The sequence below is a fragment of the Nothobranchius furzeri genome, chromosome 16 (genome assembly GCF_043380555.1).
Source record: "Nothobranchius furzeri strain GRZ-AD chromosome 16, NfurGRZ-RIMD1, whole genome shotgun sequence".
Classification (NCBI taxonomy): Eukaryota; Metazoa; Chordata; class Actinopteri; order Cyprinodontiformes; family Nothobranchiidae; genus Nothobranchius; species Nothobranchius furzeri.
In genome coordinates, this window is record NC_091756.1 from 30,265,923 (window position 1) to 30,282,478 (window position 16,556).

Genomic DNA, 16,556 nt, shown 5'->3' on the forward strand with positions numbered 1-16,556 from the left:
TAGGGCGCGAATTTTTGTATCTCTGTAGTTCTCCGAGTGCTGTGACCGTGTCTGTGTGTTTTTGTTCCTTTCAGCGATGGCGGAAAACACCTTCCCCGTTCACAACGCGGAGACGCTAGTCAACTTCTACCGCAGCGAGGTTCTCGTGGGACAAGAGGCCAAACATTTGTCCAAAAGCGACTTAACTCCGATTCCCAAGGTAAGACCCGGTGTGGGACCGTAGCAGCGAGAGGAAGGCGGTCTTAAAGGCCGTTAGCAGGTTTCAGAGCCTCCGTAACCCTTTCAGGATAAACCTTTCAGGGGTAGAACATAGCAGGAAGGCTGGAGCACTCGAGTGAGAAAAATGTCTGTTTTGTGCGAGCACAAAAGAAAGAAAAACTAACGTTTCAACACCTCTTGTCTTCATCAGAGTAACGTCTGAGCGAATAGATTAAATACTGGTGAGCATCAAAGAGGGTATACCCAGTATTCCTGGAAGGGAGGAGTAAAAAGTCCACATAAGTCAAAAGGCAAACGGCAATAAAAATCGTGTCTAAATCACATAAGTGTAAGTGTAAAGCTGCTACTATTCTTGTGACATAGAAGCGACATTTAGCTGTCACAGAGCTGGATTATATGGAACAAAAAAGGAAAACAACACCAGAATATAGCTCACATCCTGCCCTCTTGCTTCTGGGTCTTTTTTGTGTGGCCCTCGGACCATGTTACCTCCTGGCGTGATACAAAGAGAATTTGTCGTCACCTCCCAGGATAAAAAAAAAAGACAGGAAGGACCATCCTTGATGGTCACAATGAGGTATTTCGACTGTCATTTCCCTCAAATCTACAGTAAAATGATTACATATACCGTAGTACTTTTTCTTCAGATGGGCCTTAATGGCAATTCAGAGACTTTAGTCACCTCTCATGAGTTTGCAAAGAAAAATTCACGAATGACCTTTTCACAAAACACTAGTATTGTGATGAACTTTGACAGTGTATATCTCAGATAATCTACTGTAGAATTGTGAAATATTTATTTGACTTGTTCTTCAGGTGTACCTTAATAGTAATCAGAAGAAACATTTGTGTCACCTTTTGAGTTTGAAGGAAGAAAATAATGAAAACTACTAGATTTTTCAAAATAAGACTCACTGCTGCTCAGCAAAAACAAAGTCCTCAAGTCTCTAAACTCTGGAACAGAACTTGAGAACAACACATATATGATGAAAACCAAGAATAAATAAAATATGAGGAGAAACACACCTGAAACAGACATCCAACATTGACATAGAAACATGTAAATGCTGAGCGTTCCACCTAACACAGCTTTAATCAAACAGCTGGTGGTTTCTATTTTAGTTATGTCTTTGTAGTCCTCGTAGGCAGGAGTTCTTTCTTCCTCCATCTGGGAGAACGAGGCTCAGTGTTGCCAGATCCAAAATCCCACAATATTGTACAGAGAGGCCTAAATTATCGTTTTTCAGTACAAATTATCGTACATTATAAATTTGATAATAACGTTCTATAAACGACTTCTCACTCCAATATAATATAACAAAGAAGGTGATTTATATTGCCCTGTTTAATTAAACATCTGTAAAACCAGTAATATAATGCCTATAAACATGCAGAGTGTGTTGGCACCACTCTGACCTCCATGCATTGACACAATATGCACATTTGCTCAGTCCTATTTGTTTCATTTCTACATAGGTTAAAAGCACGCGACAAAACATCACAACAGTGGAAAAATTGACCCAATAAATGACAAAGCAGCCTACTCACCTAATTGCTGATCTCGATCTCCGTTTGATAGCATAAACCTGTAAGCACTGAGGTGAAATCTGACTTCAGAACAGTTTAAAATTATGTAATTGACTTGGGAAAGCCACAGCAAACGACGGTGATACTAGATGCAATGTGAAATTATCGTACATTTGAGGATTTTTGAAACTATTGATCGTACATCGTACAGAGCCCAAAATTATGGTACAAATACGATAATTATCGTACATCTGGCAACACTGACGAGGCTCTGCCCTTTCCTTCCATTCTCACTTATTCATTGATTATTGGGCTGCCTGTGGCGCATGTGAACCTCAAATGTTTCTTCTTGCTTGGATTAGAGAGGATTGAATCCACCTGTGCATCGTTGGTGGTACCGACAATTCCTAACAGGTGCGGTTTGCAAAGCAGGGATTTGTCAGGATAGCCCTGATGTTCTGAGCTCGCTACATGGTATACCCCCTGAAGTTCCAGTGTGGACATGTATGACCCCGGTTGCACACTGCAAGCATCAGCGGAACGGCAGCGAAGCAGCACCGTTTCAAATAGAATCCAATAGTCTCTGGAGTGTTTCAAACCAGCCGCAATGCGGCAATTTTCAGTCGCGTCCCAGAAGCGGCATGCTGCGCCGCTAAAGATAGGATCGAGTTCTATTTTTTCCGCGAGCCGCTTCTGGGGCACGTCAATTTCCGCAGTTCACATAGTAGGGTTGTCACAATACTAAAATTTAAAACTCGATTCGATACGGGAACAAAAACTCGATACTCGATTTTGATACTATTTAAAAACACAAATTTATTGAACAAGTTTACTCAAAAAATAACACTCCTCAATTTATAATGCTTAATTAAGAATTAAGTGTATAAAGTGCTTAAACCTTTCAAGTATCAGCATTTTTTAAAAAGTGCATACAAAAACAGGCCAAAGTTAACACTTTAAATCATGAATTGTCTCACTATATATACACTATTTGCAGAATGATGTTTTGCTGCTTAAACTCTGTTTAAGGTGCATTTTTGTCATAAGATGTAATGTCATATGTTTTGTTCTGTACTTTTGAACAACTCTGTTGGTCAATAAAGGGAGAAAACGAATTTCTCCACAGTAGGACAAAGGTAATCTTAATAAAAACAGATTGGCGCATGGCAGTGACATCATTAAAAGCGCTGGTTAGATTATCCGCGGCTAGTCTGTTTACGCTTAGAAATCCCAGACCCGCTCCAAATGAACAGGGGAATCATGTTAATGATTCCGAACAAAACCTTACGACATGTTAATGTTTTGGTGCAGATAATGTCTTATTTCGAGGCTGCACCACGGGTGTCCGTCCGCACCCGTTATATGGATATACTCTGATGGCGATTTGCCGATGGATCTAAATACCCCGGGGAATCCAAGTAGCATCGAAGTTGTCAGCATGACTAAACAAACATACTGCATGCTAGAAATTAAGTCCGGGTTGCAATAAAGGGAGTTTTCCTTTAAGCATATAAGCGTGAATATACAACTACGTGTCGGACTTGGTATGCTAGCTTAGCTAATACTAATACGTGAGCTCAAATTTGTTGGTGCAATTAGACACAGTCTTACTAGATTTAATAAATTTTAGACACCTGTTTCATTTCATCATGCAGTTTGGGGTGTTGGTCTCTCAGATGCTTGGCCAAACTTGTTGTGCTGCTTGACTTCGTAGCGATCTCTTTGTAGCACTCCTTGCAAACAGACGTCATGGTCTGTTGCCTTCCCCAACTCATCAGCCTTGTATCCAAAGTGTTTCCACACTGCACTTTTGCTCTTTGTGTTGTTGATTAAGTTGGGCTGTGAAGCGCCTCCCGAATTCGCTGTTGCCATTGTTAACAAAACTGGGATCGGGGACAACTCGTGCGGGAAATTGCAATGCAGCCATGCGGCGGCGTCTTCTGTTTGTCCGAGAGGCGGAGGCTGCTTTACGGCATCTGGCTGTCGTGCGTGTCGGTGTACTTGAAGAAGGCTGTGTATATGTGAGACTCCATAATTTCGATACTACAGGGATGGAATATCTAATTTAGATACCACTTTTAGTATTGATTTATATCTGGGTATCGATTTTTTTGACAACACTATCACATAGTGCGAGACAGGAAACCACACACGGTTTCAGTGTAAAATCCCGTTATTTTCAAAATAAATTGCAACGTTGCGATGTTATATATAACTTACGTCAGCACGTGTGACCGAATGGCTTTGTTTGCCGCCAGTTTCTTTCGAGAAGTGCAACGGTATGATTCCTCACGGGGGTTGTGATCTCTCGATGAGGAAGGATGGCGGTAATCTTGAGGGAATTTGTTGTCTCGCGAGGAAGGTGTCAGAAGTCTCGAGGGATTTTAGAATCTCGCGAGGCGCAGCGAGGAAGCTGTGCCGCGGCCAAGACTCTCCCGGTGTCAAAAGGACTGCTTTGAAGTTTGCGAGTGAGCCGCTCCGCTGCTGTTCTGTTCCGCTGATGCTTGCAGTGTGAAACCTGGGTGAGAAAACACCTGTGCTCCTCAGGTGGGCATGGCCTGTTGCAAATCCCTTAGAGTGGCTGATCCAGACCATTGCTACCCTGTAGTCACATGTTTTTGTCTCCTACAGCCAGAAGCTGTTCAGACTTTGTACATGAGAGTTCTGCACCTCATTTACCGCTTCAGGCCTGAATGTCACGCTATGGTGAGTTCTGAGTTTTGTGGTATTACTGGTGAACTTTAACCTCTGCTTCTCTTCAGGTGTTCAGGGGGTGTCTCATGACTGACGCATCAGCATCACACGTTAACGCTCAGAAGGTCTTTACGTTCAAGCAGCCTGGGTGTTTTGAGCCTTTTTCACACCCTCGTGTGTGTGTGTGTGTGTGCGCACACACACGCACGCATGTGTGCACTGCCCTAGAATCTGATTAGGACTTACTTTTTTTTTTTTGTTCATCAGATTCCGATGCTGGAGAACATTCAGTACTCTGCCTATCATGAACGTGCTATTGCTATCATGAGTGTGTACACGCGCATGTGAGTTCTCTGGGTTTTGTTAACTAGCATTTAACTGCAGTCATGATGCCCGACTACAAATTGTGTGTGTGTGTGTGTCTTTAGGCGACAGTTCCTGCCTATGTGCCAGGTGTATGACTTTTCCCTGAATGACCTGTTGGCTCCAAGTAAGTGAGGATGGTTCTGAGCCACCGTAGCTTCTGAGAGTTTCTTTATTTACTCAAACTGTTTATTTGTTTATTACATGAATGTTTTCCTTTAGATTTTGTGAGTAAACATGAGTGTGTTTACTTGGCATGTTCTGATCAAGTGTTTTTGCTCCCGATCCGATTCCAAGTCATTTGAATTTGAGTATCTGTTGATATGGGGTCCCGAGACGATGCTTTTCAGTGTTAAAATAAGAAGAAAACACATCCAAGTTGACCTTTAAGTTTCACTTTCACTTGTTTAGGAAGTACGCTGATTTAAAAAACATGTTTATATTAAGAACTAGGGCCCGACCGATATGGTTTTTTGGGGGCCGATACCGATATAAAACTTTTAACAAAGGCCGATAGCCGATATAATGGCCGATAAATCTCCCTCACAAAAAATGAAATAAATACAAATGTTCTTAAGATTAAACCCTTCATTCTCTGCCTTTTTGATGCAAACTTATTTCTCTATTACACACCAAAGAGCTGTCTCAATAACTCACTAGGGTTTCCAAGTAATGCAAATAAGATTTATTTTGCAATCTCAAAAGCAACAGAACACACAAACTACTACTGAAGATGAGCAGATGCTGCAGATGACATCACCGGATGGATCTTTAATGAAGTAGTCCCACACCTTACTACGACTCTCTTTTTCCATCTGTAATAAAATAATCAGCATAAAAGTACAGTTATATATCTGTTGATACTAAGACAAAGTAAAATACATTAAATGTGGCATTTTTATACTTAAAAGTTTAAAAATTATCATGTAAATAAATGATATCAGACATTGTGGCTCAAAACCAATGGCTCTGTTTTTGTTTGGTTCTCCAGCTGTTAAGGTTTTCTCATTTAGTATTCGTCTTCCGTTTGTTGTCAGGTTTTTTTCTAGTTATTCTTCTTTCCCTTTTAGGATTATTTCTTCTTTAAAATTATTTTCATTTATAGTTCCTCCTATGTTCCCCTGCTGTCCTCTGTTCCCACTCACAGCTCCTCCTCATAACTAGTCCTCTGTCATCTCTCACTCCTCAGTGCATACGGTTCAGTTTCAGTCATACTCTGCTGGTTTCAGCATCCTATGATTTTTGGCATTAAAATACTTTTGAGTTTTACACTTTGTGTTTTGATCCTTTCCAAAGCCGACAGTATTAGGAAAATAAAAATAAGATACGTTAAATTAGTATGTGGCAATGTATAAGCCTTATGTAAAATATAAGGCTGAAAAATACAATAGATTTATTCTATTGTAGAGAGGGGTGTTTATTTTCTCGTATTACCGCCCCCTACTCCTCTCCCAGCTAGGGAGAGGAGGGGGGACTCCCTGCACAGCGTTTCATTGCTTTGTTGCCAACCCCCCCTCGCCCGTCCTCAGCTGAGACAACGGTCGTGTGCCGCCGAAGTGCCGCTAAACGGGGACTCCTTCATTCGTCACCCTTGTTATCCTATTCTACAGGCCACATGGGCGGCCGAAGCGCTGCACGCTCCGCCCGCACCGTGCAGCGATAGTTTCGGCATCTGCACTATTTTTTTCGCAAGCCGCGGGTGAACCGCGTGAGTTTGAAAAGACTGCTGAAGAAGAGCGGAGGAAATTGTCTGAGAATATTCCAGAATGTCTACCAGAAAAAGGCCAATGTTACTTACTTACTGCCCTGCATGACTAAAGGGGAAGCAGTGTGAGCTCTGCATAGAGCGTAATGCAGCGAAAGTATTTATTTTATTTTTTCAGGTTAACTTTTCAATACGAGACCACGAGGCACACAATAAACTTAGGAAGCATGTTGAGGGGAAACATACTTTTGTCATTGCTTATTTTACCGTTCAATTTACCACTGACACAACAAATATGCTTAAAACTGAAGACTTACCTCCTACTTCCTCATCACCGTCGTCTCTGCTTGACTCCGCTGCATGTGTGCTGTGATGGTGGCTCCACCCCCCCGAGGAGTGGAGCCCACAACATGAGTTCATGAAGCTGGCGCCATCTACTGGATAGGTAGCGCTATATCGGCCGTCTTTTTGGCCGATAGCCGATAGAGTTAATGACCCCTATATCGGCCGGCCGATATATCGGTCGGGCCCTATTAAGAACATATTAAGAAGCAGCGTTGCTCCTATTTCAAGTTGTTGAGCGATGCACATTCCCATGACAGGGCAGGGATGCGGAGCCTTGGCTGTCGGCAGGTTACCTTTGCCCTGCATAACACCTGTAGCTGCCGGGCAGCTTGGGTGTTGCAGCAGGCTAGAAACCCAGCTGTTTTGCAATCTGTTGGCTTCTTTTAGTATTAGCGACAGCTTATCTTTCTCTGTCGACTGGCTCCATGTTCTTGTCCGTGTTCGCTGTGAACTTGGACTTTTAGTGGAAAACTGGGAATTAACCCTTGAAGGAAAAGCTGAATGTGAAAGCAGTCTGTTTGAAGGCAGCGAATTATGGAGCTGCCCTTTCTAGCATGTTGAACACGCCACACACACACACTGTGGATGTAGCTCTGCCTTCACTGTCTGGTTTAAAATAACACCAAGCTAAAGACATTTTAGCTCCCCTGGGGAGAAATGTTAGCTCTGCTTTAGCCTGCTTGCTAACCGCTGCATCTTGGTGTCTGAATTCCTGCCTGCTGTAAATTGTGTGATGCTACTGTGTCGTTTTCATACAAGAAACAAATAATATTGATGTTGAGGAACTTGTTGAAATTAAAAGTAAGCCATTGTTGTTGCGTTTCTATCTCGGGATGAATTTTAAATGTCATGCTAGTTGTTTTAAAAGGTTTGATCCAATTTTGTTTTTATTTTTTTTATCCTGGTCTTTTAAAAATTACGTGATCGGATCGAAGCATCCCTAGGCTTTACTGCTTAAACACACATCAGGTTGCCAGGTTTTGATTGGGAAACTGTTTTTTTTTTCCTCTCCAGAAAAGCTGCGAACTCTGACCATTCTGAGTGCCATCATGAACTTTCTTCACTTCAGGAATCAGAGGATGGAAATAACCTTGGAGAATCTGGCCAAATTAGTAGGTCACCGGGTCTGGATGGGACAGCAGGATGTTTGTTTTTCATCATTTAGTCACACGGCCCTATTTTAGAAGGCAACACTGTCACTTTCACTTAGATTTGATTTCTTTAAGTTTTTCATTTAAAAGTTTGTTTTTTATGTTGAGATTGAAATAATCCCATAAATTTAAAGGAGATTATAATGAGCACCAGCTCAAAAAAAGAATAGTTCTAGTTTAGTAAAGTTCAGATTTTTACAGCAGCTCATGAATTTGCTGCTGCTTTGTTCCTCATTCATTCATTCATTTATTCATTCATTCATTCATTTTTTGCAGCATTACAGATGGAATTATTCCCCTAAACATCAGCATGACCATCTGTACTATGTTGGAGTGTTAATAGTAATGTTCATAGCTAAAGTGTGTGTGTGTGTGTGTTCAACAGAGAGCTGACAAGAACAGGCTGCAGGGTTACATCAAAGCCAACCAGGAATTGGAGAAGAAGATTGAGACGCTGACGTAAGATTGTCAACTCAGTTTTATGAAAATATAAATGTAGTAGTAGTTTAACGTTCTCTCGGGTTTGTCTTTATTTGTACCGACTGTTAAATCAGCACCAGCTTTGATTTTGGTGCTGGTGTGTGTGTGTCTGCTCTGTCTTCTCGATCCCCAGTGAGTCGTGGAGGATGGCTGCTTATACTGAGCCAGGATCCTCTGGAGGTTTCTTCCTGTTAAAAGGGAGTTTTCCTCTCCACTGTCGCAAAATGCTTGCTTAGTATGAGGACTGCTGTAAATTCACTGATGCCAGTCAGTGACTCGATGCAACCTGATGGGTTCCTTATATAGGAAACTTTTTTCTGACTGGCTTAATGAACTGACCTGTGAAGTGCCTTGAGACGACTCTTGTCGTGATTTGGCTCTTTATAAATCAACTTGAATGGACAGCGGTAGCAGGATCTAATCATCTGTCTCTTTTATTTAGCGACACAGAGAAGTTAACAGGAGAGTGAGTTCCTCTGAATGAGAACGGTCAAAGAGAAACAGCAATATGTGCTGCTGTTCCACTTTATTCTGTCGGTTAATGATGACAAACTAATGTTAAATTCAACTGGAAGGAAGCTTTGGCTCATTTGAAGTTACAGGAGCTCTTGTTTCCCATCTGCTCCCCCAGAGACCGCATGGACATGAGGAGATAAGTCACACAGGACAGGTTTGTGGAAAGGTGTGGAGTCAAATGGTTAGGCTTTCATTTAATCCTAATCCAGGCCACAGCCTCCTGCTGGTGTTAGTATTATCAGCAAAAATAAACATTATTGGAAGTTTAGGATTTTTTTCAATGTTTTATTATTTTTTGCATCAAACAGAACTTGATCTGTTCTCCCAACATTTCTGAAACAAGACCATTGGGTTCAAACAAAATAACAAACTAGGCCAAACATTTCATTTTGTGTTATTTGTTTCTTATGCCCTTGAACTGCGGCATAAATATTTGACTAAAGCTGCTCAAACACATTTAAAACTAATATATGAACCCATTATGGATTTTATAACCTAAATTAAAGGCAAGAGTTGGACGTGTCCTTTAGGTTTTCAGTATTTTTTTAGATTCTGTTGGCACCTGCAGAGCATGTTTCTCCCACAGCTTGTTTAAAAATGCTTTGCACTTTTACATTGTCCTAAAGATTGATGTGAATGAAGAGCTTTTGGGGGTGTTGTGTCAGACACGTTTTTGAATAAAAAAAAAAGCAAATATCTGACGTCTTCAATTTATCAACAAAAACAAATCCATGTGAAATGATCGTGATGCATCGAGATATCGAATTGAAACGTTGACCCAATAATTGCAATCGAATCATGAGACTAGTGAAGATTCACACCTGTGGTTGAGTGATTGCCATTTTGTTCCAGGACCATCCCACCAGAGCAGCAGGCTGAAGCAGACGAGCTGGCTGCTGCCTTCTCTGAGCTGCAGGCCGCCACCGTGTGTGAATACCAGGAAGTGGTATGTGCTGATGGTGCAGCTAGAGCAGCAACACTTCAGAAATTCACATCAGTTAAAGCTGAGTCTTGTTTTCCTTCAGAATGTCATCAATGACAGCATTGCAGAGTGGAAAACTACCATCGCAGAAAGGACGCAGAAGCTGGTAGGTGATGGTGACCCTAATCTGCTGCAACTTTGTACACCGTTACGCTGCAAAGTGTGTGTACCTGTATGTGTGTGTGTGTTTGCGTGTGAACCAGGCCCAGGTGAAAGTGGACGTGAGCAACCTGAAGGAGGACATAAGTAAACTGAAATCTCAGATCGTGGAGTCTCCAGAGGAGCTAAAGAGCCAGATGGAGAAGATGAGGGAGTTGGTCAGGAACACCAAGAGCTGCATTGTGAGTTTTTTCAGTACCTGCTCATTTCTGCTCAGCGAGGGACTTTGTCACACACCTGTCCTGTTGGATATTTGTTTTTAGGAGAAAAAAGATGAGAGAGGGGTGGAGCTGCAGAACATGGTGCAGGACATGACTTACACTGAAGCTGAGAACCAGCGGATCTACAGCTTCCTGCAGGATCTGGAGAGAAGCATGAGCAACATCAAGCAGCAGCAGCAGGAGGTGGTAAGCACCAGCTTTGTCAGGACTTCCTGTCCCTCGTCAGTGATGGGATGTCAGTAGAGGTGCACGCTTTCCAAAATGTCTTTAACCGGTTATTGACGCCCCTAAACGGTTAATGGCGGGTTTACCGGAAACCTGCCAACGCCCCAGACTCGCCAAACATTTTCCCCCACTCTATAAATAATACAGCCTTTAATTCTGATGCACGACTAAAGTCCCACGCTCGTTACATTTATGAACATGAAGTAAAGAGCGAGTGGGATGCTAGCTGAAATATCTTCAGATTCAGAACTTGTTGTGCAGCCGACCGTCTGGCATCAGTTACACAGCGCTGCTTGTGATTGCATGCTACTCGGCGCATTCTGGAGGCCACGGTTTTTAAAAAACACTTCAGTTTCCTTACATTAAACTAAATAATTACACTGACATTTCTTTATTTACAGAAGCCGTCTTGCGTTTTCAACCACTGAGTTATATCCATGCAGCGGCGGGTTACAGCAGTGCTTTGTCATGATGTAGTCCCAAGTCTAAATCGGCTCCTGCAAATCCTTAGTGTTGCTTCTTACTTTTCATTTGCAGTCGACATGATTATTGAGCTCAACGAGAATAATTGGTATCATTATTGAGTCATTTGCAACCAAAATGCTACTAGTTCCCACTCACTTCCATTGTTTATGCTTAGCAAAAGCAGACGGATGGCTGCCAGACCTGGAGAATTACTGCGCTGGTTACGAAATGCTTTCTTCTCACTAATCTAACTCTGAGAAAAGACAAAATTTCACTTTGGGGTGGAATATCCCTTTAAACTACTTTGTGGCCTGCTGAAAAGTTCTTGAATTATTCACGCTGCTGCTTGTCCTGTTGTCATCTTTTACACATTCTATATTTCTTTAGAGAAATGAGCACATGTTCAAGAATTTAGTTTGCGGTAGGGCAGTTAAATAGGTATTAAGTTTTTATTTGAATGGACTTAAAAAGACTTGAACTTACCTTGAAGAAACCTGTAGGAACCCTGGGCTGGGTCTAAGTTTGTGTTTTTGCAGAATTCTGATAAACCATATCAATCTCGACTGCTCTCTTACCTTCTTCGACTGTCTGGAGACACTGTAGAAATAAAGTCTGGTATACCAGATTGAAGGTGTAAGGAAGCAGAAGTGGGGCTTCTTTAATGACTTTTCCTGCTTTCCAGTGTTTGGTCATCACTATGTAGCACCGAGGCCACAAACGTGGTCTTCAAACCGAGTGAGAATTCTATACGTTTAGTAGAAAAATACACGAGGGGCAGTAGCTCGGGAAGTAGAGCGGGTTGTCCAGTAATGGGAAAGTTGCCCGTTTGATCCCAGCTTCTGCCAGAGAAGGCTGTAGTTGTGTCCTTGGGCAAGATACTTAACCCACCTTGCCTGCTGGTGGTGGTCAGAGGGACCGGTGGCGCCTGTGCTCGGCAGTCTTGCCTCTGTCAGTGCACCCCAGGGCAGCTGTGGCTACACTGTAGCTCATCACCACCAGTGTGTGAATGAAAGAATGACTGATTGTGTTGTGAAGCACCTTGGGGGGGTTGTAGAACCCTAAGAAGGTACAAAAACAGGACATTTACCATTCTCTGCATGAAACAGGAACAGGCTCAGAAGAAGTATGAGGAAAAGCAGAAGGAGATCAAAAACCTCTGCATGGAGGAGGGCCTGCTGAGGAGAGCCCTGGGCATGAAGATGGATAAGAAGTGCAAACAGGACATCCGCAGGCAGAAGAGGAAGGAGGTGAAGGAACAGCATGTTCAAGGAGTGCTGGGGTAAGATCTCCAGCCCTATCACACACTTTAGTTTCCGATGGCTCCTTTGTTAATGTCATCTGCTCCCAGGCACTGTAACCAAATCCACGAGAAGCGTGAGGAGATGGCGGACAAAATCCAAGAGATTTCTCATGAGACGCTGCAGCTGAAGGCCAAAATCCAGAGCCTGAGGGAAGTCTGCAGCAAGGAGACGAAGAAGGCTCAGGTAGGGCTGACTCCTGCAGGCTGACAGGTGCACATAACCTTTGGTTTGATGTCTGTGTGTGTGTGTGTGTGTGTGTGTGTGTGTAGGCGCTGTACGACACACTGTCTGCCTCCATGGGTGAGCTGCACAAGAGTATTGACCTCCACGTCGCAGATCTTAAACTAAACGTGACCAAGATGTCCGACGGCTTCTAAACTGAACGTTTCCTGACTTTATTTTTGTCATATTTTGTGTTAATGATTAAAAACCAGATTTTAGTGGACGTGTGTGTTTATTAAACTTGACTTGTTCTTCACCATGCATGACTGATGTAGCATGAATCTCTCCAGTCCATGCTTCTGTCCCCACAGCCGTTACTTAAAAGCATTTGGCATCAAAGGAATCCAGCTTCTCTGTCAACAAAACATCAGCTTCTGCTAGTTCACGATGCCGGTAACAGGTTGCACACACATCTGTCTGTCTGTCTATCTCTAAAGTTCCTGCCAGCTTCATAGACATGAAATATGTAGACACCCCATAGGGAGTTTAAGCCACGCCCATCTATGGTCCACGAAAAGGATTTTTGGAATCATAGGGTGTTAAAGGAAGGTCCCGTCTTTCTCGCCTCTGATTGGCTGGAAGGGCTCTCCTATGATTGGCTTTTTAATGCAAGAGGAAACCATTTTCCTCCTGCAGGGTTTTATGTTTACAGCTAGCTCTTGATGAGTCTTTAAAGGAAATGTGAACTCATCACTAATAAACATCCTTTGCTGTTTTGCAACAAACCAGTTTTTTGTTGTTGTTTTTCATAAAAGAACCTTAAAAATGTTAAATGTGAACTTGTAATAAATCTTGTTACATTTTATCACACTGTAGACTGACTTTTTTTTCTTCTTTTTTTTGGAGGGGCATGATCAACTCGCCTCCCATTTCCATTTTACAATCATCCTGAGTAATCTACATTCGCACAAGGTGTTGTATTCCTTACATTTGGATGGTTGTGTCCATCTCCCGCTCCCATTTTCTTATTAAGTCCTGTTACCCAGTAGTTCAAAACATTAACAAATCCAAACCGGGGGGCGCATCTTACACTCACACATATACATGGATCAAATTAAACAAGTGAGAGGGGGTAGAGATCAGTTCCCACCTTCAAAGTTATACTTCACATGAAGTCAGATCTGGTAGGCTTTACAGACTCAGTCCACTTGGTCCAGATTTTATAAAATTTTCCTTTTTCCACTTTGAGGGATGAAGATATCTTTTCCATAACATGTGTCTCGGACTATTTCAATCCACTCTCCCATCGTGGGAGGATCTGCTTGTAACCATTTCCTTGTGACCGATTTCTTGCTGCCAGTAGCATTAATAACAGTTTGTCTTTCATGTTGTGTGCTACACCCGACATGTTGCCCAAATACATTGTTACACAATGAAGTGGGATTGTTACATTGAATACATAGTTAATGTGTTTGTTGACCTCTGACCAGTTGGGCCTTATCACCTGACAGTCCCAGAAGACATGAAAATGATTTGCTCCTGTAGTTCCACAAAGTCTCCAGCAGGTGTCTCCAGTGCCTAGGTGTCGTTTCTGGATAGGTGTAATAAAGTATCTTGTAATGTTTTTCCAGCGGAATTCTCTCTAGTTATATGACCCTGTAGAGTTCCACTGTCCCAATCCTCCTGTGTGATCTTTAATTTGATCTCTTTTTCCCATCTTTATGTATTCTGTATTGTCCTGTTTAGATACCTGTGTGGCCTTATATAAATTTTTTTGTTGCCTAAGTTAGTCTTGGTAAGAAGACCCCAATGAATCCGGCCTCTCCTTGTTTCAACTCCTTATTTAAGTTGTGGTTCAAATATTGTCTAACCTGAAGATACCTGAAAAAGTCACTTCTTCCCAACCCATATGTGTTTTGTAAAGCCTCAAAACTCTGAAAAGCCCCCCACTTACAAATGAGTAGTATGTGGTTAATCCTTTTGAGATCCATGTCTTAAATCTACCATCAGTCCTATTTGGTATAAATTTCGAATCATAGGCAGGCCACCTCCAGAGTTTTGATGTTTCTTTACCTAATCCTCTTAATGATTTCCTGCCAAGAGTTCAGGTAACTACTTGCCAAGAAATCCTCCAAGATCTCATGTTTTGCTTGTAATTTGGGGTCACTTAAAGCTGTTATCGGGATCCCTTTTACTGCTGTGCCCTCTATTTCTTTCCATGAAGCATTATATGTCTGTGAACATAAGCAAATTAAGTATCTCAGTTGGGCTACAAGATAATATTCCCTTAAGCAAGGAAGTCCCATGCCTCCCTTTTCTTTCCGTAGCTGCAAAGTTTTAAATCTAATTCTGGCCTTTTCCCCTTGCCATAAGTACTTGGCAATTAGTCTGTCCCATTCTATAAACTGCTCAGGTGGTATACTAACTGGCAGGCATTGGAAAAGCAACCATGGGAGAACATTCATCTGGACTGAATCTATCCGAGAGCTTAAACTTAAGAAGGGGATCTCATTCCATCTGTGAATATCAGATTTTATCTTCAAATTTAGCCGGTCATAATTTAGAGTGTAGAGTTGTGACAGGTCCTTAGGTAGCCATACACCTGGGTTTTTCATGGATTTGGCATCCCATTTCCAATTATAATTATTCTTTATTGATGGAGAGGGGTTATAATTGTATGCTAGTACCTGTGTTTTGTTAATGTTGATTTTGTATCCAGAAATACGGCCAAATTCCTCCAGAGTATTCCTAACTTTTGGAAGAGACGGTGTGGGATTAGTTATGCTAATTAATAAATCATCTGCGAATAAAGTTAATTTCTGTTCCCCTGATGTGGTTGTGATCCCCTGTATGTCTGGGCTGTCCCGTTGGCTCATGGGTTCCCTGAAAAGGGCGAAGAGGAGTGGCGACATACAGCATCCCTGTCTCGTTCCCCTCTCTAACACAAACGTGTCAGTTCTCCATTTATCTTAATTCGAGCCGTCGGGTTATCGTAAACTGCTGCCAGAAAGTCAATTATGTCTTTATGGAATCCAAATTTAGAAAGCACCTTGTACAAAAATGACCACCTCACCGAAGCGAATGCTTTCTCTGCGTCTAGGCTTATAATCAAAGCTTCTAATCTTTGTTGTGTGATTTGTCTTACTATGTGCAACATTTTCCGAATATTGTCTTGTGTTTGCCTTTGTTTGACGAAGCCGGTCTGATTCTTATGTATAAGTCCTGGGAGTATTGTAATTTGTAGTCGTTATTTAGAAGGCTTATTGGACGATAGTTTCCACACTCCATTTTATCTTTTACTTCGTTTGGTATAAGTGATATAACTGCTCCTTTCCAGGAGGGGGGAATATTTTTATGCTTCAAGATCCCATTGAATGACTTTAATAAAGTTGGGATTAACTGATCCTTCATCATCCTAATTTATACCATTCCGTGGGATAACCATCTGTCCCTGGGGATTCCCCCTTTCATTATTTTTATTGCCGATTGAATTTCTACTTCTGTTATTTCCGTTATCAATTTTTTATTTTGTTCTTCAGTAATCCTAGGGAGTTCCATCTGTGTCAAAAATACTTCCGTTTAATTGTGGCTACTATTTTGTGGTTGTTTATATAAATTCTTATAGTATCTTTTGAAGCATTGTTGAATTTTCTCCAGGTTAGTTTCTATGTCCTTTGTTACTGGGTTTCTAATTTTATATATAGTTCTATCCGCTAGTTGTTTTCTAAGTCTGTATGATAAAAGTTTCATGGATTTTCCACCAATTTCATAATATTGTTGCTTCATGAAGAGGAGCTTCTTCTTAATTTTGTAGACTGACTTTTTATCTGTTGGCTCTATTGGGGTTATGTTATTACTTTATTAATAGGCTATCCTGTGTCTTCACTTTAATAGGTTATGGCTGATTACACGTTAGAGCACACCTCTCATCATCAGATTAAATGTATATCATTTAATCAAAATGTAATTAAAAGCTGATTATGATTCTGCTTGGCAGAATAGGGCAGTTTTTTATATTTCATACCCAAGTAAAGCACATAT

At 41.6% G+C, this 16,556-nt stretch overlaps 1 protein-coding gene and 1 long non-coding RNA gene across 2 annotated transcripts; one reads left to right on the top strand and one right to left on the bottom strand.

Moving 5' to 3' along the window:
- Positions 1–13,380, top strand: nuf2 (UF2 component of NDC80 kinetochore complex). Its single transcript, XM_015963510.3, has 13 exons — positions 1–199; positions 4,378–4,452; positions 4,708–4,784; positions 4,869–4,930; positions 7,868–7,965; positions 8,390–8,463; positions 9,853–9,946; positions 10,026–10,088; positions 10,186–10,323; positions 10,405–10,548; positions 12,159–12,331; positions 12,401–12,536; positions 12,623–13,380. Exons 1-13 carry the CDS (start codon positions 77–79, stop codon positions 12,728–12,730), a joined length of 1,365 nt encoding a protein of 454 aa, XP_015818996.1. The 5' UTR covers positions 1–76; the 3' UTR covers positions 12,731–13,380.
- Positions 5,466–6,895, bottom strand: LOC129166537 (uncharacterized). Its single transcript, XR_008565522.2, has 2 exons — positions 6,826–6,895; positions 5,466–5,618 (listed from the first exon to the last, which is right to left on the bottom strand). It is a non-coding gene; the product is annotated as an uncharacterized lncRNA (long non-coding RNA).
- Positions 13,381–16,556: the final 3,176 nt, after the last annotated feature.

What these genes read in the sequence shown, in the direction of transcription:
- nuf2 (XM_015963510.3), top strand. Translation starts at nt 77, where the DNA reads ATGGCGGAAAACACCTTCCCCGTTCACAACGCGGAGACGCTAGTCAAC. An exon ending in ATGAGTGTGTACACGCGCAT is followed by an intron (nt 4,785 to 4,868) that starts GTGAGTTCTCTG and finishes GTGTGTCTTTAG; the next exon opens with GCGACAGTTCCTGCCTATGT. An exon ending in AAGAAGATTGAGACGCTGAC is followed by an intron (nt 8,464 to 9,852) that starts GTAAGATTGTCA and finishes ATTTTGTTCCAG; the next exon opens with GACCATCCCACCAGAGCAGC.